Here is a 25,557-nt window from a genome sequence, read left to right as displayed (position 1 = left end):
TTTGAAATTATAGTTATCTTCCACTTTATAAAAGTTTGTAAATTGAGAATTCAGATGTGTGGGGGACTAACTTTATAAGTCAACCCATTTTTGATTTGGCTGCAAGATAAAACACTAATTCTGATATAAACTGTAAGCAGTGCAGAGGTGGACAGAAACACACAAATACCCCCATAAGAATTTCACTAATTGAAATTTTTTTTTTAAAAATCATCTACTGAAGTTGACACTTACATGGTCTGGTGAGCTTTGGGGGCGGAGAATGTTCACACCTTCACACGAAGCTTTTACGCTCCACTGGAAGTAGAAATCCATCACATGGACTATATTTCAATTTTTGATGTGAGCTTGTATCTTAGACAGGAAATATTTGTCATTTCACTTTGTCTTTTTTTTGCTTGTCTATGATCAGAAATGATCTCCTGTTGTGGTTATCATTGGTGGATAACTGTTGAAACCTTTAACTGTAGCTCATTAAGAGTCATGCATGCATGTTTGGTGTTATGCACAATAGTGAAGGAGATACACATAAAGAGGTGCATGTGAGTGAGGACATTAACCCTTTTACTCTAGAACACTTTTGTATAAAATTTACACCATCACTTTTGCCGGGTAATTTTTACTCAATATAATACATCCGATGAAAAGTACTGGTAGTTGTCATGAAAAATAGATCAAAATACGACAAAACATGATAAAATACAGTAATTTTCTTTCATTTTCAAGTGTAGTGTATGCCACAAAATGGAAAATAAAAACATAGGAAGATTCTGAAAAACGAATTTGAGAACAACAAAAAAATTCCTTAAAAATAATAATGATACTGGAGACTTGGCCTTAGTCCACCTATTCCTGGGACATGTGAGGCTTTACGCAGGGACCCATGACACTCAGAAAAATGCAACATATTGAACATCATGTAAATACTTTTACCTGGGTGAAAATCACCCGGTGGCAATAGAGCGCTAGGGTTAAAGACCCACTCTGAAAATTGTGTTTTTGACATGTTCTTTTAGCATTTTTCTGTTGATGGGGGACATGTGTTAATAAAATTTAGCTTAAATTGCATTTCTAAGTATTTTATTATTCAAGTTGCTGTGAATGCGGTTGAAGAGGGAAGGTACGTCGAAGAGCGTGGGTTATTTCAGGTGTCTTGGGGGACATCTCAGGTGTTCAAGGGTTAAAGTGTTTGTTAGCTGTCTTCTATCTTTGATCTCTTGAAAAAACCTCAACAAAGCACAATAGTGAACATCAAATATCTCAACGATTTGAAGTCAGAACAAACTATAACACATGGGAGACCAGGCTGCACAAGAATACTGCAAATTCAAGTAAAACTGGACTTACACTGAGCAGCACAAATCCTAAGAACTCCTAAAGTTAATCTGAACCCTAACTCTGTAGAGAAGAATCAAAAACAACATCCTGTAGAATAAGCTTAGCACACCTGATTAACTAACAATAACATCAAACAAGTTCTGGAGAAGTGAATCAAGACAAACTCAACACTTTTTTGATTCATAATAATATAAACACTTGTAGTCTGAAGCTGATGTTTCTTTAAATCATTTATTTAAACTGTTTTAAATTGTCCTTTTTCCCCCCTCTTTTTAAAAATTGTAGTTCTAGCCCTTTAAAGGTAGCTCAGTAGTGATGATACATCTGTTTTTTGAAGCTTCACACTGAGATATGTTCACGTTCAAGTGGACACGTCTAATGAAAAGTCCATGTAAACCCGCCTTTGGGTTGAAAAAACACTCTTTACACATCGCGACGCAAGTTTCTACAACCGTTTTTAGGTTCTACAGTCATTGAACTTGCTTAAAAAGTTAAACCAGGTTGAATTTTGACCAGTTAGGGACTCAAATTTGGCACTGAGTATGGATGGCGTCATTTTTAAGTATCAACCATTCAAACATTGATCATGGAAGAGACTTGATACGAGACCAAGTCTTTCATATATTGGAATAGAGCTGTGGTAGAAAAAGCCTGGAGCAAGATTTGCAGCACTTTGACATTTCATACCAATCCTCTTCCAACTGTAAGGAGCAGGCGTGCGCTAGTAAACAGTAAAAAAAAGAAAAAGAAGAGGAGGAAGCAGCCCCTCCCTGCTTTTCTGGTGTGAACGTGTTACTTTACAGTCTCTACGGTGCTTCTTTGCATTAACCAGACATGAAAATGAGATAAAATACAAAAATGTGTCTATCAGTTTAAAAAGAAAATAAAAAACATTTTTTGATGGGAACCGTTTTAGGCAAACAGGTATTTTCTGTTTTGAATTTTCCTTAAAATATTCTGGTTAAAAATAAGAAAAGAATAGTCAAATGTAGACACAAATAATACATTATTGAACAGTACCAGGTGTTCCACCTTTACAGTTGAGCTCATGAAAAATTATACCAATTACAGATTTCCTCCCAGGCAGCGTTGTAAGTGCTTGTGCCCTGAGGCCGTTCGTTGGGCCACGCCACCGCTCTCTGTGTGGCTGCAGGCCCGACTCGGCGCCCACGCCGCTGCGCCGTTTGCGGACTGCTCCCGGGCTTAGTCAATTAGGAAAACGAGTTCCGCACTAATACGCTCTATTCCACCAGACTCCTTTACTTTTTTTTTTTTTTAATTAATTCAGTCTCCCTATCACTCAGCTCGTCTAAATTGAGTTGCTCTGCCATACTTTTTATGTGAAATGGAAGAATATGGAAACCGCCGTGGCATTAATCCTAATCCAATTTCTCCACTGACAGAAGAGAAAAACAGTTCTGAGTTGGAACACAGTTCAGTGATCTTATTTTGTTCCAGACACAACAATCTAAAACATCATATTTGCATTTTTAATAAACTGATATAATAAATGATGTTTACAGATGGATTGAAAGTGCAGTTTAAGTTCCTCCAATGTTGTGTAAACAACTATAAACCACGATATTTGCTATTTTATTTGATAAAATAATTATTAGATTGATTATTTCAAGAAATAATTTATAGGATACATAAAATATTAGCATTTTATGCAGTGAAATGAGCTTCCCTTTGCATCCCAGTTTTGAACTGATTAAAGTGAGCTCTCCTTGGTGCCAACCTTGAGCGCCGTCTGTGACCAGGTGCAGTCCTGACCCTCCCCGCTCCCCGCTCTGATCTGTATTATCAACAGGGCGCGGGGAAGATTGATACTCCCTGAGTCAGCTGGAGAAAGAGAATAAATCCGAATTTAATATGACTTTGATGTATTATTTTCATCTTGGCTGGTGCCACAAAGCCACTGAGAACCCATCACACTACCCTGCTGCATTTTAAAACATTCAAATTGGAAAAAAAAAAAAAAAACTTTTCAGATGTGAGAGGCTGGAGACAGCAGAGCATTTATAAGCTCCACCACTGGGGGGTTATTTACTGTGTGCAAGTCAAATATAAGTTTATTAAAATAAAAGTAGTGTTTACGGTAAACAATGACAGATTCTGACTTTTATATGCAGGTTATTATTAATTCACATGATAAAATAAAAACATGATTTTAAAAACGGATGTTTTTTACCATGAGAATCATCTTTGTTACTTTTTTCATCTATTAAAGAGATTCAATATTGAACATTATTGTTTATGTTTGTTATATAATTAATAGGTAAACATGTGCAGAAAAGTAGATAAAATAATTTCTAGTGATGTTCACTTTAACTCTACTGATACATACTAAATGAAAACAGCTGACAGCAAAAAATAAAGGTATGTCTGATAAAAAGAAAAAATGATTACTACCAATAATTTTACAATAAATATTTACAATATTTTACAATAAGTCATTTTATTAGAACAAAAAACTAAAACTGAATAACAGACTTTAGTTCTTTGTTGCAGTGTCCTGTATGATTAGCTACCAATACAAAGATGATGGGCCTGGTTTTTGAGGTACTTTTGCAACTAAAAAGAGTGTAAATAGTTGACAGTTTATCTCCTGCTGCAGTTTTTTTTTTAATTCTTTGAAAGTCCAGCTTGTAAGCGTGTTTATTTAGTAAAGGCCTTTTTTTTTTGCAAACAACTCTTTAGTCCTTTCTCTGTATGGGAAGTAAAGGGACATTGTTAATTAAAATAAAATAAAATAAAATAAAGTGACATAATTTAATATATTGTAGAAGTTAAAAGTAAAAGTAAAGATAATATTAAATTACAGTAAAGTAAAGTAAACTAAAGCACAGTAAAATGAAAATAAAATAAAAACAAAATGAAATAAAATGAAGTGAAGTGACGTTAATAAAATAAAATAAAATTAAATAGAAAAATAAATAAAATAGGATACAATGACAGGAAGTGACGTAAAGTAAAGTAAAGTAAAGCAAAGAGAAGAGAAGTGATGTAAATTAAATTAAAGTAAAATAAAATAAAATAAAAAATAAATCAAATGAAATCAAATAATGTGAAGCAACATAAATTATGGTGAAGTGAAGTGAAGTGAAGTCAAGGAAAGTAAAATGAACCAAGATAAAAGAAAATAAAATAAAGACTAAATGATGAAGGTTGAGATTAATCTGCCTTTTTGCTTCAGAACTCATCAAACCATTGTAGAAGTTTGAAATCAACTACCAGGCCACAGTTCATGGTACACTACCAGCTTCTGTCATGCTTTACTGAAACAAGAAACAGTTGTTTTTTGTGTTGATGCTCTTTTTTTCAAATCAATTAACATCTCAGGTAATCACCAAAAGAGAATATCACAGTTTTGCCAAACATCACTTCATTAGTGCTGATTCTAACTTCCCTATCAGAAAATTTTGCTGAAGCTGAGCTTTGTGTAGAACATTTTGTGATGTCACTGTACGTTTTTTTAATTTCTGTTTTCACCATGATAGTGTAAGTTAACCCCTTCATGTCTGAGTTAATCTCCAGTTATAACAAAAAAAATTCTTTAATGTTTTCTCCATTTACGGTGATGCTATAATAAGTGGAGTCCTGGATTTAATGCTATGTTACAAACCAGTTTTTTCCCCTTTTATTTATAACTTTTTGAGTGAGTAAATCAAATAATTCACATTATGTAAACAGGTTTGGTTTATCGTGTTGGTATCAGTCTTCATTTTTTAAAAGTCATTAATTTGTACATCTTTGCATATCAGCAGTTTATACTCAATCTTTATGATATGAATATTGATCCAGATTGCTCTTTTTGAGTAAAAATTCAGAATCTGCAAAAACAAACGAGCGTTGCATGAATGTGTGCGCACGCCGGCCGGTCACCAGAATGTTTCATTGGCAGTTTGGAACTGCTGGAGCAGAGGAAAGGATGGAAACGTCTGCAATTTGAAACCTTGTTAGGAATTTATGAAGTGCTAAAATGCTTTCTCCCTGGAGAGCGTCTCAGCCAGCTGCCAGTGCCACTGTGAGCCGCACAGAGCAGAACCTCATCCCCGAGCCGAGATGGCAAATGTAACGCTCAAAAAATGAAAACCCAAGGAGCTTTTTCCCTAAAATTTGACACCGATTTTTCACGAGTCCAGAATCAGGATTTGTTGTCATCTTTACAGAACCCTCAAATTGTCATTATGTCTACGATGCTCTCTTTAATAAGTTGGTATAATTAATTAAAATAAAGTTAAAAAATCAACAAAACCAAATGAATGTTGATCTGAAAAAATATTATTTTTTTTACCTAAATGTTTAGATAAAGAAAATTAGGCGATTTGCCAGTTTTTTCACAGTCCAGATGTTTCTCTTGAGTTGCTGCATTCAAACATAAAAAACTTTATTTCCTCAGTATTAATGAGACTATCATGTTTGCTTTTGTTTCCACAGTTTTCAGTGAAGATCTACATTCCAGTCTATACTTTGTCAATGCATCTCTGCAAGAGGTAGTATTTGCCAGCACCACAGGGACCTCGGTTCCCTGTCCTGCTGGGGGTGCGCCGCCTGCCTCGCTGCGGTGGTATCTGGCCACTGGGGAGGAGATCTACGATGTACCGGGCATCCGCCACGTCCACCCCAACGGAACCCTCCAAATCTTCAACTTCCTGCCATCCAGCTTCAGCAAGCTGATCCATGACAACACATATTACTGCACTGCCGAGAACCCTTCTGGCAAGATCAGGAGCCAGGATGTCCACATCAAAGCCGGTGAGTGCAGCTGGTGCCTGGGGAGGGGGGGTACTTGTAACGATGGTGGCAGGAGAAATAGTGCATGAGATGCACCAGAGGAAATGAAGCACAAAATGTAGACATTTTTGATCAAACAGCTAGTGATACTGTCTTCATCAGTGGTGGATTCAAAGAATTTGGTACAGTGAGGCAAAGAAGTATTTGAAGACCCTGTGATTTTGGAAGTTCTGGAGGGGTCCGAAATATTCATATTAGGTGCACTTGACAAACATAATCTAAAAAAAAATTGAAAATCACATTGAAAATCACAAAATCATATTTTTAAAAATAATTTATTTGAATGGTACCGCTGCAAATAATGTATTTGAATGCTGCTGCTGCAAATAAGTATTTTAACACCTGAGAATATCAATGTTATTATTCAATACAGAGCCTTTGTTTGTGATTACACAGGTCAAATATTTCCTGTAGTTTTCACCGGGTTTGCACACACTCTAGGAGGGATTTTGGCCCACTCCTCCACACAGATCTTCTCTAGATCAGTCTGGATTCTGAGCTGTCGCTGAGAAATACAGAGTTTGAGCTCCCTCCAAAGATCCTCTGTTGGGTTTAGGTCTAGAGATTGATTATGCCACTCCAGAACCTTGATATGCTTATTTTGGAGCCACTCCTTGATTCTTCTGGTTCTGTAGCCTACATCAGGTCATTGTCGTGTTGGAAGACCCAGCCACGCCCCACCTTCAGTGCTCTAACTGAGGGAAAGATGTTGTTGCCCAAAATCTCTCAATGCAAGGCCCTGGTCATCCTCTTCTTAATACTGCAGTCGTCCTGTAACATGTGCAGAAAAACATCCCCATAGCATGATGGTACCACCCCCATGCTTCCTCCAAACACGGCAAGAGGAATTAAGACCAAAAAGTTCTATTTTGACCACAGTCTAGTCTGACCACATGACTTTCTCCCACGATTCCTCTGGATCTTCTAAATGGTCTTAAGACGGGCCTGGATGGGTCCTGGTTTAAGCAGGGTAACCTTCCATGCCATGCATGATTTTAAACCATGACAGGGGTAACGGGGGTCCCAGCTCTTTTCTAGTCATTTACTCACTCCTTTTGTGTAGTTCTGGGCTGAGTCGTCACCTGTCAAACTAACAGCTCTTTGAAGGTCCGAATTCTTGCTGATAGACAGGTGTTCAAATATTTAATTGCAGCAGTAGCATTCAAATAAATTATTTAAAAAAAATACACAATTTGATTTCCATATTTATTTTTTAGATCTGTATCTCACAGTGGACATGCACTTTTTTTAGAGGTAAAGTTCAATTTACCAAATCAAACAGCATGAGGAAAACATATCTTCTTCATGCTGTTTGATTCATATAATTTCATGACCACAAGCTATTTTTCCTTTGTAATTGTGTGAAGGGAATCTACTGGTATGAGGCTGATGGACGGTTTAAAGAACAGGGGTGCAGTTTTCCCTGCCCCCACACAGAATAAAACTTAATTCTCAGTTGAAACATTTTTGCTTGAGCCTTTTTTTAAACAATACTAAAAAGTTTGGTTGTGTTGACCCAAGACTTACCCTTTTTACCAAACATTCTTGCAAATTAGCAACAGAAAGATCTTAAATGTAAGAAATGTCAAAGTTTTAACTCAATTTTGTTCATTTTTTTGTTGTTGTTGTTCTGTAATTTGCTGAACCAGAGAGAATACATTTTGTTTTTGTCTGTGGTCCCACTCCAACTTTGTTTTTATCTATTGTTAAAGCGCTCCCAGTGGTCTTTTAATTATGATAGTGCATTTTTTTTGTCAAAATCGAAAAGCCTGTGTCGTTTTTTTAAGACAAATTTTTTGGAGAACAGCAAGAGTTTATCAGAAATTTGCTTCTGGGTCCTGGGCGGGGCATAATCGTATGTTGATATCCCAGCATTCCTTTGTTTACATTCTCACCTGCTAGCTTACAGACCCTCACAACCCAAGCTAACCTTAGCGTAGCAAAATAAAACGGCCAACAATATCAGAGCCATCCAGACGTACAGTTTTGAGCCAGATGCCAGCTCAGACAAGGAAAATGAGGACGTTTATCTATTTGTCTACGTTAGAATTGTATTGGAGATCAGAGACTTTGGCCAGTCTAAGTCTGTTGCTGTGTCGCAAACTTGAACTTTTTCAAACAGCGAGTTTTTATTTGCACTAATCCAACACAATTTAAATAAAGAAAAAAACATGAAAATAAATCCTTGAAATCCTTAACTAAATACATAATAGTATATTTTGACATTGTTTCTTCAGATTTTTAGGTCTTTTTGTATTTTCTTCTTTGATAAGCACACAATGTTAGCTGACTTGGAGTTCTGAAACTGTTCATAAAAAGACTTTATGTTTTTGTCTGGTTCTACAGTTTCTCGGGAGCCCTACACAGTCAGGGTGGCTGACCAGAAGGCTATTAGAGGCAGTGTGGCTGTCTTCAAGTGCATTATCCCTGCTTCTGTGGAGGCCTACGTCAGCGTCGTATCATGGGAGAAAGACACTGTTTCACTCAGCTCAGGTAGGATAAACAGTCATTTGGATCAAATGTATTCAAAGGTTTCCACCCACTCTTTTTTTGACATTACTGAGACCAAGCTGCAGACTGCACAACCATGTCTGCTCATTAGCTAGAGGATGTTGATAACTGTCACTTTCAATCACTCGGATCCTTTGTCCTTTACACACTTATCCTCAGCCAACTCAGTTTTGAGTCCCAGGGGTAAATGTGTTCCATGCAGACATTTAAGAGTTTCCCTCCCTTTTTTAAAGAAAAAAAAAACCCAGAACGATGACACAAGACACCAGAATCTCCTGAAATTTTCACTCAAGTAAAAACGGGAAATTTATCTCTTTAATTGCCGCCTGTGCTGCCCGCTGGCCGAATCTACTTTATAGTGAGGCGTTCAGGGACCTGTAAGTGAGCACTTCTTGTCATTTGACTGAGGGCAGAATCTGGGACGGTGTTTTGGTGGCATTTTAAATGCGTGTGCTCGAGCATGAAGATGCGTCCTCTGATCCATGCCACTGACTTATTTACTCGGGGTTACTTGAGATAACTTGACGTTGCTGGAGATCCTGTCTGGGAGCTACAGGTTGAAGGCAGTGCCTGATGTGATGCGGACTGAGTTAATGTGCAGTATTCAAATAGAATTATGTTTTGCAGCTAAATTTAAAATTCAAGGAATACATGGATGTGCGTATGCTGCCAAAGGATGTTTTTGTACCACATTTGACCTGCATTTTATAAGAAAAAAAATAGATTCTTATTTCCTAAGAACATCTGGATGATGATTCTTATGTGTATTTGTTTCTAATAAAATCCACCCTTCCTGTGTTTTCATCCAACCGGTGAGTCTTGCAGTCCATACAATATGCAGTGAAGTTTTAATGGGTCTTACTGTATTCTCTGTGTTCTTCTGAGTTGTTTCACAAGCATTCAAAAGAGCAACAATATTGGATTGTCTGTGTTTACCCCAATAAGTATTGCAGCAGGCGTGTGCTGTCAAAAGCATGAGCACACGGTCAAAATCACTGCTGCTCCATGATAAATATTTGATGGGAGCTTCTGATGCATGAGCGGATTCGCCTCACACTGTTATGGAGAGGGTATGTTTACTCAAAGAGTGGGGGTTAGACCGTGTGTGTGTGCGTGAGCAAAAAGGATGGAAAGAAAGTGGAAGACACTATGGATACCAAGCAGGGCTTGACAATGGATGCAGTTTGACCCAGCCTAGTTTTTCCAACTTTTTTTTTTGTGGCCCTTTTTCCTTTTTTCCTAAAAGCAGACTCAGTCTCAATGGACACAAAATAAAGCTACCCCACAGCTGCACTGAATTATTAATCCCAGGTTTTTGTTGGGAATGGTAACATCAAGTGCACTTTTGCATCCCTGTTGGCTTCAGAATAAGAGGAAAAAACAAGATATTACTATTAGCAGGTATCCAAATAGAACAAAGGAAAACAGGCTTTCTTCAGGAGGAGATGTCTGCATCATTATCCTATTTTACAAAACATAAGTCACTTTTTTTGATAGTTTGGCCATTGGCGCAGCATGTACTCAGGTTTGACTTTTTTGGGGATTTAAAAAAAATAAATAGGGTCATGTGTTCATCGATTTCCCACTAACAGCTGCTACAGGGACTGTAGGTGTCTGCATCAGAGTTTGCTACTAACAGCAACATAGAAGAAGAAGCACCTTTCTCATGCTAGGCTTGAAGGAATTGTTCCAAAGGATGAAGAATTCAACAGCTTTAATGATTTGAAGTGATATTAAGAGTTTAGAATATCTGAATAATTGTGCATACGTTGCACTAATATACCAGATTCCTCCTACGTTTCATGAAGCCGAATAATCATCAATGTGTTATGGTAGTGAAGCGTTCACTCTATTATTCTTAGAGGATGTATTCAGACTGGGAAAAGGATTTTTTTCCCCTGACGGAGTCCACTTGATTTGTTCTGGATTCAATCCCGAACCTTGCGGTCGGTCTGTATTCAGACAGTAGTCAAGCAGACTATCGTTTTCCGGACCAAAACTTGCAAACAAAACCATGTGACTAAAGATCTCTGTTCCACATTTATAATGACCGGCTAAGATGGGTCAGAGAGCGGTTCCCGGTCCCAGACCAGGCTCTGGTTGCACGTATTCAGACTAAAAGTTTGTTCCGGATTATCGGAGGAAACAAACTCTAAGCGGACCAAATGTGTCCAGTCTAACTCCACCCTTCGATTTCTTCATTATAATTTGCCTTTCATGATGAAATGTTAGTTCTTAGTCTTATTCAATACATTTGTCCAAAAAGTATTCTAGTATGACTTCTTAATAATTATTTTCGTCTTCATTATGCTTTTGGCAGCGGAGACTTGTGTATTTTCTGAAGTATAAGTTGCAGGAACCAAAAAAAAGTATAAAAAAACGAGAAAAATCATGTATAAGTCACATCGAATGCCATTCAGGTGACAAATTTGCGTCAGCAACCTCTTTCGACATCCATCAAATGTGATGCTAAATGTCAAAAAATGTGTTTATAAACTAGACACCCTACGGCCCATTCCAGAATCTTCTCTTCTCCCTACATTTATTCTTCCAAAATGGAGAGTTACGGAAAAAATAGTGTCTCAGAATTTGGACTTACTGTTCCGTCTTAGTCCGAGGACAGAAAAAACAACATAAGAATGAAAAATGTCTTAATGCAAGTAAGAGAAATATCAAAGTTTAGGAGGAGAATGATCAGATGTTCCTCTATGTTTGTTTTGGACGGCACCTCTTCTTCTGTGTTGCTGTCAGTAGCAAATACTGATACACATACCTACAGCGCCCTCTAGCAGTTGTTAGTGGGGAACAACCGAAGGGAAACTGGTTGTTGGTGGGAAAATAACAAATATATGAACCTATTTATGTTTGGAAAAAATCACAAATAAGTCGCACCCCTGGACAAAATGCGACTTATACTCGGACAAGTACGGTACTGCATTTATAGTGCAGAAAATACGTTTTTTGTAATGCTAATAAAGTTATTTGAAGTGGGAAAAGTTTTAAGACGAGCTTTCCATAATGTTTGATCGTTCACATCATCATGGTCAAGAATAGATGCATAATTACAGACTGGAGGCTGTCTTAATTAATCATCTGTGATTGAAAAGTTAATTACAATATGAATTACCTTTCAGAATGAGGACTGCTTAGTAGTCATTTGAAGCGGTCTGTTTTTAATGTGAATGAGTGCTGTGCAGGCCCCTAATGTTGCCACTAACATACCATTAACCTGTCATGAATTTTAAAACGCATCTCCCAGCTGGAGCTTTCAAAGGCCCGGCTGCGATCGCCTCCTCACTCCTCCTGATAAACAATTGACAGAGCTAACAGAGAGATGAAAAAGGCAGGAAAAAAAACACAAAGAAAGTAGAACACAGAGAGGAGGAGCTGAGCTGTGCCCCACTGTGTCTCCTATGAGGATTTCATAAGGTGGACTTTCATTTGAATGTGTTTGAGTGCACTGATGTTGTCATGCGTGTGCTGCTTTTTCGTCCTCATGTATTTGCATGTCGAGTGGTCATGATTTTCAAAAGGGATGGAGAACAGATGGGGTGTTTTTGTGTTTGCCATTTGCCTTCCTTTTGTGTTTCTTCATTGATGATGGGCAGCAGCTTAATGATCTAGGTGCTCTTGGTCGTAGACAGGAGATCACAAATGACATGAGCTGCAAACAGGAAGTAAAAAAAGGCTCTTTCTGTTATTTAAAATTAAATAAACTGACTGTACTTTTTTGGCTCTAGTCTGTGTATAAAAAACGTCCAGTCATGTTTTGATCTATTTTCAAAGTGTTGCCAGTTGTCTTTTAGCCATGATGATGACATTTTTAGCCAAAATCAAAACGTCGTTTTCTAGGACATAGTTTCTGCAGAGCGCCAGCAGTTCATTAGAAATTCACCTCTTAGTTGTGGGTTGAACTGTTGGCATAGAGCAACCCCTCCCATCGCTGAGAGTTCAGAGCTTGTGGCCTACCTAAAATCTCTAAAAATTAAACAAAAATGCATATTTTGCTTTGAATTCCTCATAAATCCCCTCAACATGACACAGATCCTCAGAGGACATAACTTTGACTCTTGTTTTCTTTAAAGAAATGAAGATGAAAAGCACAGCAAAAAAAATGTAATAATTCCTCATAAGACCTGCTCTCTTTTAGTTTTACTTTCAAATCACTAAGTAGATTTTCTGTAATATAAATTCTGTATAAATAATATTATTGGAAGCGACAATATTCTTTACTTTTTATGATCATTTTCCTTTTGGAAAAAAAGTGTTTTGTGAAAATTGGGATTTTTAATCTTTGGTTTGTTTTTCAGGATCATTTTTTTTTAAATTACATCCTCTTTCATATTCCATTCACTTATGTTTGGGCTTGTTTATTCAGTTATTGTAGTTTACATTTTTTTTTGCTTTTTCTTTTAAAAAGATGTCATAACAAGTTCTATTCTATTCTATTCTATTCTATTCTATTCTCCCAGGATCAACAGAGGAACTCTAAGTTTCCATTTAATTTAAACATTTCAAGATTGTTTCAGTTTTCTCTGCATGACTTTTTTCTACTTGTGTTGAGTCATTTTGTCACTTTTTTAAAATTTAAAACGCAGACACTTTTATTTCATATTTTTATCCTGACAAATCTGTTTATGTAGACGATATACAAGTATTGTTGTCTTCTTGTTGTAGATCAATAATTGTAGACATTTGAACCGACTTTTATTTGATCACATTTTCTTTGGTGTTCCTGTACTTTCACTTTATTAAAAATATTCAATATTAATTTGAAACAATTTAATCTCTGAATGCATACATTTGTAACTCTAGATTTCAAGTTCTACTTTTGTAGGGATTCTATATTTAAAATCATTTTTATGAAGAAATGCTGTTTGAAAAAGCTTGAAACAGCGATGCAGGTGCTACAATCAGTGGGTTAAACTCAATTTAATTAAAAATGAGTAAATGAGTTGAAATAATATCAAAACCTATAAATGAATCTACATTCATTGTAGAGACTCAGACATGTCTTTGTGTAGGAGTGACCACCCGTTACATAAGAATCTCTTGGAAAGATCCACATCTTTTCCAGCAAAATCAGACGTTCGGTCACTTCCTGTTGACATCTTCAGAGCTACATTCCCACGCAATCCAGAACTCTGGGGTTACAGGGTGAAAAGAAACGGTGAGAGAAGCGTCCCCTGTGGAGCTCCTACTGACCACCCTGTCAGACGCACAGCACTCTATCCTCAGAAACTCCACGCCGTCTGTCAGGAAGTCAATAATCCGGGCATATTTCAAGGCATCCACCTGCGCTTTTTGGAGCTTACAACTTTTACTGGCCAGCAGTGAAAGTATCGATTCAGTGCCACATGGTGCTGCGCTTGGATGTAGTCAGAAGGCAGCAAAGGGGAGCGATGCCAGTCTTCACCGCTCTGCCAGATTACAGAGGAAGAGTAGACAGCTGCTTCTATTGGACCGTGTTCTTCTACGTCTTACCTGATCCGTCTGACACCTTTGTCAACAGGAAGAAACTTACAGCTGCTGTTGTAAGAATACAGCGTCTAACATATTGTTAGAATACTTTCATAATATAAACACGAGTGAACAGGAAGTAGTCGTTTGCCCATTTATTCTTAAAATTATGACGTAGTAGCTTTACCTCAGCAGAAGAAACTATTATAATAGACTGTAATAAACTGTGTGAGATTTTCTTGAAGTTGGTTTAAGGAACATAACTCTTAGCAGCACCAGTTGATAACTTTAACTTTAGTCTTTTCAAGTTTTTCAAATCAGATGATGTGTGAATTACTTATCCTAAGAGAACAAAATAGTGGCTACCTATAAACTATTCTTGAATTAAAGCATTTTTTGTCCTTAAATCTTCCCTTGTGTATTATTATCCGATTAACTTCATAAATTTTAATGTTAGGTTTTTATAGCCCCTTTAGAAAAAAGAAAAATACACTAAACTCTATGTATTTACTTTCATTTTTTAATCTTTAAACTGTAAAAAAGTCCAAACATCACATCAGAAAAGGCCTTTTAGAAAAAAGGACAAACTAATGAGATTCTACTGTAATCACTCTCTGAATTTTTGTAATTATTGAACAATTGTGGAGATGAAGAGCCCAACAAAAGTCCTCAAAGCGAGTCAAGTTTCTGTCAGATGGATGGGTCACACATTTACCCAGAGGTCTCAGCTTTCACCTGTCAGGGCTGGAGGATCTGCTGCCAACATCTTGGTGTCTGACACCACAGGGCACCTTGAGTGGACTCGATAATTAGAGCATTTTTGGAAACTTATTGATCACCTTAATTGTTAGATCACTTTTTTAATAACTTTTTTTATTTTAATCTCCTTGCATAACCTGCAAAATCCAGTGTCAAAAAAGCTGATTTTATTTACATTTTGAAAATAATTGAGTTTCATTTTTGCAGATCATTGTTGACTTTTCTTTTTCTTGCATTTTGCTCCCATTTATGGACCCACTCTGACAAAAAAAAAATTGTTTTTGAAGATGTTCTTATGAATTTGTTTTTTTAAGATGGAGGACATATTTAAAGAAAATTAAGGTTAAACATGCATTTCTGAGTATTTCTTAATTCCAATCGTTGTGAATCAGGAGCAGACAAAAAAATGACATGTGAAAAGTAGTGTAGTTGTGATGTAGAAAATAAGGTGGGCGGGGCACAAACTCCATTCTGATGCATCTACTTGTAGATACTAGATCCATGTACAGTTGCAAGAAAAAGTGTGTGAATCCATTGGGATTACTTGGAATCCTGCATGAATTTGTCATAAAATATGTTCTTATTTTCATCTAAGTCACATCACATAATAAATGCAGTTTGCTAAAATTAAAACAACACAAAAAATGAAAGCTTTTGTGTCTTCATTGAAGAAAATGTAAATTCTTGAATTTAATAAGTGGGTGACCCTCCTTTGGCAGCAGTAACTTCAACCTAGTTGTATTAGTTTAAGCAGACTGTGTTTATCTTATGATATGACTTATGAAGACCAGAACATATTTTATGACAAATTAATCCAAGGATTCACATACTTTGTCTTCCAACTGTTCGTATTTCATGACTTAAGCTGGAATTGGGCTCAAAACTGTAAAGCTGTGATGTTTGCTCGCCATTTTTGTTGCACCGGTAGTGTTAGCTTGGGATTGTGAGGGCCTGTAAGCTAGTGGAAGAACAATAACAGATGGATCATGGGAAGTGGGGGTGGACTAACTCCTGATGTTTAGCAGAAATTTTGACAGATTTGGGCTAAAAACATCCTAATTATAATTTAAAGACCTTTGGGATTGTTTATAAAATGAGATGATCAGAGCGGGACCTTAAGGATGTCTCCGAAGTGGCGACTGCAGGTGTCCGTCTGACAGTGTTTCTGCTCGGGCAGGAATTTATCATGCCAGTGATGTGCCACTGCCTCCATTTTTTACCGAGATTGACAGTGAGGGCACTGAGAGGCAGGCAGCGATTGAGCCATAAATTCAACACACCCAAAGTCATCCCAACCTTGAAGAGGGCACCGTGGCAGAAGAGAGCAAAGAAGATGCAGGGAAACGTTTGAGGCAGATTAGAGAAATGGACGTGGAGTCAGAGAAGATGGGTAAAAGACAAGATGGAGGACATTTGAAAGGTGCAGGGAGAGCTTCTCCTTCGGTAAACAACACATAGCTGTTAGCTTGTGGTACGTATGGCTCCTCTCTCCTTCACGTGGCTCTGACAGATTTCTGCTTCTCCACCCGCTCCAGCAGTTTGTTGATCTTGTTGTTTGGAGACTGGAAAATGGGTCATGGCTCAAGAAGGGTGCGTGATTGCTGCATGTAACTGTTCTGCTGTTGGAAGGCAGATCTGGATATGTATATAAGAGCGTGCACACACACTCCCAGGTGCCGGTGTGTGTGTTTTTGCACGTTACTCCACCCATCCTGCAGTGAAAGCTTATGAAAACCACACAGCATATCATTTCACCCTCCCTTCCCTCTCCCACACAGATCAGCAGTTAGTGAAATGCTGACCCCGGTCTTTAGCTGCACCCTTTTCCCAGCCTACTGACACACAAGTGCTAGAAAAAAACAGGATTCTCATTGTTTTTATTTGTATTCATAAAAATGTTAGTTCTGTGGTGTTTATTTTTATTTAATTTTTGAATAAATTTTTGTAAAACTGTGGTGAATGTTTGGGAGTTGGGGAGGGGCAACAAAAGAAAGAAATGCAAAAAAAAACAAGAGCAAAGGAAAAAAAAATCAATAGTTCTGTGCATTAATCACGCCGCTGCCAGAGAGAATTATGGGAATGTGAGCTGAAGAATGCTTTTTGTGCATTTGCAACATGTGAGTGCTGTGTGAATGAGTTTGGGGAATTGGAGGAGGATGACACAAGAGCGTTTTAGCAAACAGGGACATGAGAGCGCAGACGGTTTATAGGGTGTTTTTTATGAGTCTGTGTGCACGTGTGTGTATTTTTTTTATTTTTAATTGAAGATGAAATCCTCCGTCATTTATAAAGCTCCCTGTTGGGTCGCATTTGTTCCCCTGAAAAGCTTTGATGTCACACGTTTAAAAATAAACCAGATTACAATTAATTTTAAAGCGCTGGCTATAAGGTTCGGTTTCTCCACATTATCACTTTACTACACGTCTTTGCTCAATGATGAGATTTTCCATTTGTAAAGCAAAAAGAAAAAAAAAAGAAAGAAAGCTCCAATTCTCCTCTGACTTTGTCTTTGAGCCGCTGCTGTTTGAAGTCTCCATCTTCGCCTCGGTGAGAGCTTGAGGACGTGATACATATTTGATAAGGATCGATTGGATGGTTACCGAGACTCAGATGGAGGGAAATCGATCACGGACCGGGCTTCCCAAAAGCATCTTAAACCGAAGGTGATCTTTGGCGTGTCCTTCTGACTCTGCGGCAAAACCGCACACTTGTAAATTTCCATGAAACAAAAATGCACATTTTTTATCTCCATTTGCAATTAAAACACAACAAAAAAAGCCAAGAGCGTACTCTCAGCTCTTGGATTTGTTTAACGTCTTGTCTGATGTGCTATAATAAGCCATCCACTCCCAATCACCATGCATATAAAACAATAAAGCAATCTGTTTAGTGATGGGAGACTGAGCAGCAGACCACATTCTGGCAGGATGGCTGTGATTCCCAGCTGATACTCCATACGGATAGATGAAATCAACAACTGTTGAGACAGGCATCCTTGCATCAGTGTTTACTAATAAACAGTGGCAATATGGCAGCCATTAGGCTGTTTAGGCGGGGAATGATTAGGGTGGTGATGGCTGGGCGCAATGGGAGACTGAGCATGCTCTCATCTTTAATAGGCAGTTTGGCTACTGGGAATGCCTCTTTGTTTTTGACTTGGACTGAAGACAGAAGCTTAAATGAGCGCTGATTTGGAAGAGTGTTCATCCAGTGCGCTGCGGTAATCTGCTTTATGGTAATGCATTATATTTTTATGAAGCAGAGATCCACTAAAACGGACTGTAGATTTTGTAGATTTTTACCTTTTATTGAGGATAAAAATTACTTTCTATGGGGCTTAGAAATTGGCAAAAAAAGAGTTAAGTTTGCAAAAATTAAAATAAACAATTTGCTATATGTGTAAGTATTCCTACAAGTCAGCAAAGTATCGGACTGGATTTGGGCCAGAACTTAGACTGGCACCACGCCAAAATACAGATTAGTAATAAGCATGGCGGGAGCTAATTAGAGGCAGAACAAGCCGTGTGATAAACTACGGCGGATGTGGATTTTGTGACAGGTGGTGGGGTTCATGTCCATATGTTAGCAGCAGAAGAACGGGGATAAATGGAGAGCACTGAGCTCAGTCGCATCCCGTAATGCAGCAGTGTCTGATCCCATCTTAGAAGTGACTGATTAGGGTAAAAAAAGGCACTTAATAACTCAAATCACCCTGCTGACCCTAATAAGGCTTTTTCGCTCCGTTTTTTTCGCCCTCATCTTCTACCCAATCAAGGATTAACACATGCACTTATTCATCTCCCAGGGTGGTAAATCCAGAAAAATACAGCAAATCACACTGAGCCTCTTTTAAACTTTCACAAAGCCTCGGAGTCTGGTGCCGCATGCTGGGCATCCGTAACACTGATTAGACATGATCATGGTTTTAGAACACCTGCTGGACACCAATCAGAGTGGGAGATATAATTGAGCACCTTTTTTTTATTCTACAAAACAATATTCTCATATTTCACATTTCTGGCTTCATCTCCAAACCCAGTTTAGTCTTTCAAAGGAATAAAATGGTAAAAACAGTGTCATGTGGCGGTGAGGCTTCAGAACAAGGACAGATCAAAGTCTGAGTAAACTCACTTTGGAGTTTGTGTCTTGAAATTTCAGCAGACAGGCCTGGCGTTTGAAGGACATCGGCCAAAAGCAGACACGATCTCTGTCACAGAAACAAAAAAGGAGAGAAGGAAAGAAAGTTTGCTCCGAGGTACAATAAGATCATGCAGTCTTGCATGGATATAACTTTAACCCTTTAACACCTGAGGCGTCGCCGGTGACGTTGAAACACAAAATCTTATTATTATTTTTATTTTCATTTTGAAAAGTGCACATACTGTTTTACATGATTCACGTGCCTAAACAGAATTTTATTTTATTATTAATATTTTTTTAAATGTTTTTTTAATTTGTCCTGTCCTAACCCTAACCCAAAACAGAATTTTATTTTATTATTAATATCTTTTTAAATGTTTTTTTAATTTGTCCTGTCCTAACCCTAGCCCAAAACAGAATTTTATTTCATTATTATTATTTTTTATTTCATTTTTTTAACTTGTCCTCTCTTAGCCCTAACCCAAAACAGAATTTTAGTCAACATATGTGAATATTGACAATTAGCATAAAAAGACAGAAAGTGCAAGCACAAGTAAAGAAAGGAGAAATAAAGTAAATAGAAAAACAAAAATAAAATACAAAAGTAACAAAATTAAAGTATAATTTTAAGTAAAATTAGAAGTATCAAACTATCACTCCTCCTCTTAGTTCACAGTAAGGCCTCACCTGACAAGTCTGTGGATTTTACAGGAGCCGTGGCTGCTGCGTCAAATGATGAGAGCCAAACGAAAAGTGAACATGTAGTTTGATATTTTCTAATATCTTTTAACTGAAATCTGACTCACTTAATATATCTAAACTAATCATTTTAGGTTTTCCATTATCTCATTTTTCATTGTTGGGATTTAAATCTGTAACATGGGCTAATTTTTTTTGTTTTGCCACCTTTTCAAATTAGGCTTCTTGTATTTTTCTTTTTTTTTTTCTTTTTTTTTTTACAGGGTTTTGATTTTTGGTGACATTAATGCTGAGGGGCCTGAATATTTTTTTTTTTTTTTTACAAATTAAGTTCCTAAACCACAGTTTAATAAAAAAAAATCAAATAAAAAAATCAGCATAAAGCAAAGAAATGTCTTAAGTTTAATTTCAAATGCAAGTTTTTATTTTTTATTTTTTTAAGTTAAGGTTAAATGTGATGAATTCATTTAGCGCCTTAAAATGGCCTCGGTCATACGAGGTGTTCAAAGAACAATAAAAACAACAACTAAAATGTGATTCATTATTGGAAAAAAATGAATCTCATTTTAAAAGACTTAGAACATCAATAAACAAAGTATTATGAATATTTAAATAAAAACTTTATTTGAAATTGAGAACAAAAGGGAATGAAATATCAAAGCAGAGAAAAAATGTGCACAGCTGGAAAGAGTTTATATAAGGTATGAGTCATGATGCACAACCCCAACATCAACTGTAATAAATGAAAATAGGGTTTATTTTAAGAAAAAACATGTTAAACAAAAAAAAAGCTTTGTCTTTTCTTTGAAATTAGAGTTTTTTTAAAACTTTTGTAAAACTTTGAAATGTTTTTGAATATACAGAACATACAGTCAGCATCAATTGAAAGTCTACAATTGTGTTAAAAGAATTGATTGATTAATTTGGAGGACAACACAAAAACAATTTTTTCAACCTGTTACAGAAATAATGGAATGAATTAATTAAAAAAACAAAACAAAAACACACTTCAGTGAGAATAAAACTACGACAGAATGATAAACACATGTAAGAATCCACATATGTACAGACATTAACATTATAATTTTATTACCTTTTGCAAACATTATGGTTTTTATAGGGGAAAAGGGTCCTAATGAAAATCTATCTGCATTGTTAAAAGCAAAGCTTCTCTTCTTATGTTTGGTCACAAATAAATGTGAGCCAGAAAATATCATATCAACTGTTGCCACAATATTCCAAAGAAATCAGCAGTTTGTCTAATTATATTACAATTTACAAAAGCTTTCATACATTGTTAATTAGAGGATATTAGAGCATCCAGAAAAAAAATGTTGAAGAAATGTCAAGTGGCAAAAAGCTGAGAGGCAACATCCACTCACATTAGGACAGTCAGGCCCCATTTCTACTGAGCAAAATGACCTTTATGTAATGCTGGCTGAGTAAAATGACAAACTGGAAGCTTGATTAAAGTCATAAATGTGTCTTCAAATCCTCACAAGCAACTGTCATCGTGAGGATGGGTGTGTTTGTGCAGAAAAATTGAAACAATCTTTTCGGTTTTCCTTTATTATATTCTTTTTTTCTGTATTTTTTACCCTTTTTTTTAATTCCTCTTTTCCTGTCTTTCTCAATGTCTCTCCTTTCACTCTGACCATATTCTGAAACAATAAAATAAGCATATTCCATAAAAATAAAGATTTTTTAAGGGTTTACATAAATTTACTCCTAGCTAGTCCTTGAAATATATAACATTACCCCATTTTAAATGTTTAAAAGTTGTATAAATGAGAAAAAAACTAAACAAATTAGAATAAAAAATCCTAACCTTTTGTATTTGTATTGTGTTAAAATTCCTACTAATAAAAACCTGAGCAGCTGTTAGTATTTGACATCAAACCTGCAAAAGCACAATCCAACTATTTTTACTTCATGAAGTAACAGATACTTCTTAGCGTCTCTAATTGCTGCTTATTTTATCTTTGTCCTCTTTAACCCGAGGCAGATGTAGTCACCAGATGAAGGCAGGTTTCCTAAATGTTAGTTTATGTAGATAAAGCTGGAGGTGATCCGGGGGGCTCCGATGGCTTGAGGGCCCCGTGTATTTGCATAGCTTGCATGTACCAAGAGACAGCCATGATTAATTGATAATTAGTAGTGTTTGTTCTCAGGTCCCTCGGTTTCTAGGGTGATGTACCCAGTCAGCCCATCGGTGACTTTTAACTGTTTCAACAGAACATTTTTCTAACCTGATTTGGACAAATGACAAGTCTGTACTTCGAAGTCTCACTCGTGTCATCTTTTGATCTATGTTCAAAGCGTTTCCAGTGGTCTTTTAATTATGATGAGGATTCCACTTTTAGGCAAATTAAAAAGGATGTTGTTTTTTAGAATGTCGTTTCTGCAGTAGTTCATTAGAAATTTACCTCTGAAGGGTGGGTGGTACCTGAGCAACCCCGCCCCTCTCCCCCTCCTTGTTTGCTGACAGCTCAGAGCAGGGAGCTTATTTTATTATTTTGGACTGCACTATAAAAAGTGAAACATCATATGTACACCTCAGCCATCAATTTATAAATTTAACTAATGTACCCGGTAAATTAAATACATTTTAATTAAATAATCCTTACTTTAAAGAATTGCTGTTTTCTTTTTCTTTTAATTTTTTTTGGTCCTCGGCAGTCTTACACTTCTGGGTTTTGTTATTTTAGTTTGGGATGATACCTTGGTAGTCTTAGTATGGGGGCTTTGTTTATTTGTTTTCTTTAGGTAGTTTTAGCTCCTGACTCTGACGGTCGACATGGCTCTATGACCTTTTTTATGTTAGCCAAGGTCATGGAGACACATGAGGCTCTGGAGCCACAGGTTGCAGACCCCCGATCAATTGTAAAAGTGTTCCTAGTGATCTTTTAATAAAGATTATGCAGTTTTTAAGCATAATCTGGGACATATTTTTTTGCAGAGCGGCCAAAGTACATCAGAAATTCACCTTTGAGTTGTGGGCGGGACTGCTGACATGAAGCAACTCCGCCCCCCTTCCCCTCTCTGTTGCTAAGAGCTTTTGAGGCTTTTTTTAAAACAGCATTTTACTCCTGATTCACAACAATTTGAGTAAAGAAATACTCAGAAATGCAATTTTTTTACATATGTCCTCCATCATCAGAAAAATGCCATAATAACGTTAAAAATCCATCATAGTGAGCCTTTAAAAAAAACAAAATGATGTTTCACATTGAACTAATTTGACCCGACTTTATAGATTTCATGAATACTGGTAGTATAAAGCCTTTTTTTTTTTTTACCTGGACTTCATGAAAAATGGTTGTAAATTCAAAAACCTCCTAATCAGTAGTTGTTTCATACGACTCAAAAGTGATAGTATGATTGCTCAATAATCTTTCAGAGGTGGGTGCGTTGCTTCAATGAATTCCTGGCTGCATTTGCTCCGACTCACTTCATCAGTGTTTGTGACAAAGCATTTTTCAGACCGAAGCCTTCAGTAGCAAATGACCAGCTGACTTCAATGCAAGGTGACTCTCCATCTTTTTCTTGATGTATGAGGCACGAAGCCTCATTATTTCTCTTCAAGGCTCGTTTTCTCTTCCCTCGCCTTTTCTGGTGGTGAGCTGAGACACCCACACACACACAGACACACACTCTGAGTTTACTTGCAGCCTGTCTTTGACCTCACCTTCCCATCTCACAGGCAACAACTAAGATCCAAGCACCCAAAGTCCCCACAGACTACTGCTAAGTGCTGGTGGTGAAAACAAGTGGCTGGGTGGGCTTCAGGGACTGTTTCCGTCCTGTCTTCAAGGCATATGAGATGAACTACATTAATACATTTAAAATGGAAAAAAAAAATAATCCATGAATGTTTCTAAATTTGGCTCAAAAATAGAAGCATTTCTGATGTAAATCGCCGTCCGCGGCCAGTCAAACTATCATATTCAGCGGCAACGTCACGAGGTGACAGCCATGAATGGAGTGGCCTTTTGACAGACGCAGCCTGTAATCTTCACATCAGCGTAGGAGTTGAGCCAACCAATCAGAGCCCAGCACCCATCGCTGCACACGCTTATCACCTGCATACAGCTGCTGCTGCCCCTCCGAGCGAGCGACTGAAGAGGATGGAGAGAAAAGGGAAGAAAGAGCAAGAACAACATAGAGTGTGATTTGTGTTCTGTCGCTGCACGTTCGTGCCCACATCACTCTTTCATTTTTTTTTATCTGAGGACTGCATTTGAATGTTCTTTCACTCGACCTGATCTATATTTACTCTTTCATTAATAATTAGAATAATAAAAAAATAAATAAACACAGATTAGCACAAACCAGTTAATGGTTAAAATGTGATTCGGAGTGGAAGCATGCTTTGTAGCCCTTGTGAAATGAGAAGGGGAAGGGAGAGTAGGAGAGATAAGCTCAATCTGAATTGATTTTTGTGTTACTTTCTGCTGTACTTGAGTTGCCATAGCAACGTGGTCAGGTTCCCTCGGCCTCCTAGGGCAAGTGTAATTGTTGTCTGTTTCTCGCAGCCAAACTCACAATTTCTTTCTTTCCTTTACCTTCATTTTTTCTACTATTTTTTCCTCTTAGTTTTACTTAATTTAAAGGATTCCTCTCAGCTTTTTTTTTTCTCTAAAATTGCTTTTCCTGTCAAATCAATAAGCAAAAAATAAGCAATATTCTTTTGTTTTCTTACAGTGAATTCACTGATTTTAACCTGAAAGGCAAATGTCTTTATTTATTTTCAAACTAGCACAGATCACACAATCACAATGGGACACTATTGTGCTACAGCAAAAATTTTGTTGTACGTCACTTCTTCTTTACCTTTTGACCACTCCCTCGAGTGGTCGCCTTAGCGAATCATCCGCCCCCATCTTTCCCCACCCTCTGTATCGTCCTCCCTCACACTGCATCTGATCTTTGGGTTTCCTCTTTGCCTTTTCCCTTGAAGCTCTAACCTCAGCATCCTTTTCCTGACACATTCCCAGACTCTCCTCTGGTAGTGTCCAAACTCCTGACTTTTAAAAACATCTCACAAAAACTGTCCTTCTAAAGCACATGAGTCAAAGTCAAACCCCGGGGGCCGGATCCGTTCCTACGGGTAATTATTTCCGGCCCTCTAGATCATTTATTGTTATTAATGGTTCGATGTTATCTTGCGTTTTTTTTTTTATTTGTATAATTTTGACAAAATATATTTTTATGGAGAGTAAAATATTGAAAGTTATTTAATGTTTAAGTTGATTTATCCTGTAATGATATTTCTGCCTTTTTATTATTCATAATATCTTAAAAAGTTACAGTTCTAAGGTTTTAAAAATGGACATTCTGATAGCTTTTTAGACTATTTTGGCTTTTACGAAGATGTTTTAGGCTATTTCGAAGTTTAGCTATTATTTCAGCTACATGCTTGATGTTTCGGCTAATTTAGGCTTTTTTTTTGTTTTTTAGGCTATTTTGAAGTTTAGCTATTTTGTCAGTGACATGCTAGCTGTTTTGGCTAACCTAAAGTTTTTTTATTTTTTTAGGCTTGTTTGGCATTTAGCTAATATTTTAGCTGGCAGCTTCAGCGTTTTCAGCGATTATCTTCAGTGATTTCAGCTATGAACTTCAACATTTTCAGCTATCAGTTTCAGCATTTTTAACTATTTTGACTATTTTCCTGTTCTATTAAATGGCTAAGAAGTTACAAATTATTTATATTTCTACCAGTTATTTTTATTAACCGTTAAACATTTGATTTATTTTTTGATCATAGTTACTTATCTCGTTTGGTTTGTTGACTGTTCTACTTTCACTTCTTCACCATATATTTAACTTCAAGAAGTTTGTATTTTAATAAGC

General features: G+C 36.9%; 1 protein-coding gene across 2 annotated transcripts in view; it reads left to right on the top strand.

Moving 5' to 3' along the window:
* The window catches only part of LOC112149115 (Down syndrome cell adhesion molecule), a 147,788-nt gene that overhangs the window by 20,425 nt on the left and 101,806 nt on the right, over positions 1-25,557 (top strand). For both annotated transcript variants that reach the window (XM_024276576.2, XM_024276577.2), the window contains 2 exons: positions 5,779-6,096; positions 8,482-8,628. In XM_024276576.2, coding sequence (XP_024132344.1) covers positions 5,779-6,096; positions 8,482-8,628 — 465 coding nt within the window. The remainder of the gene's footprint in view (positions 1-5,778; positions 6,097-8,481; positions 8,629-25,557) is intronic.

This window comes from Oryzias melastigma, linkage group LG13 (assembly GCF_002922805.2).
Source record: "Oryzias melastigma strain HK-1 linkage group LG13, ASM292280v2, whole genome shotgun sequence".
NCBI lineage: Eukaryota > Metazoa > Chordata > Actinopteri > Beloniformes > Adrianichthyidae > Oryzias > Oryzias melastigma.
Note: the sequence above shows the minus strand (reverse complement) of the source record. Positions and strands in the feature narration are given on the sequence as shown.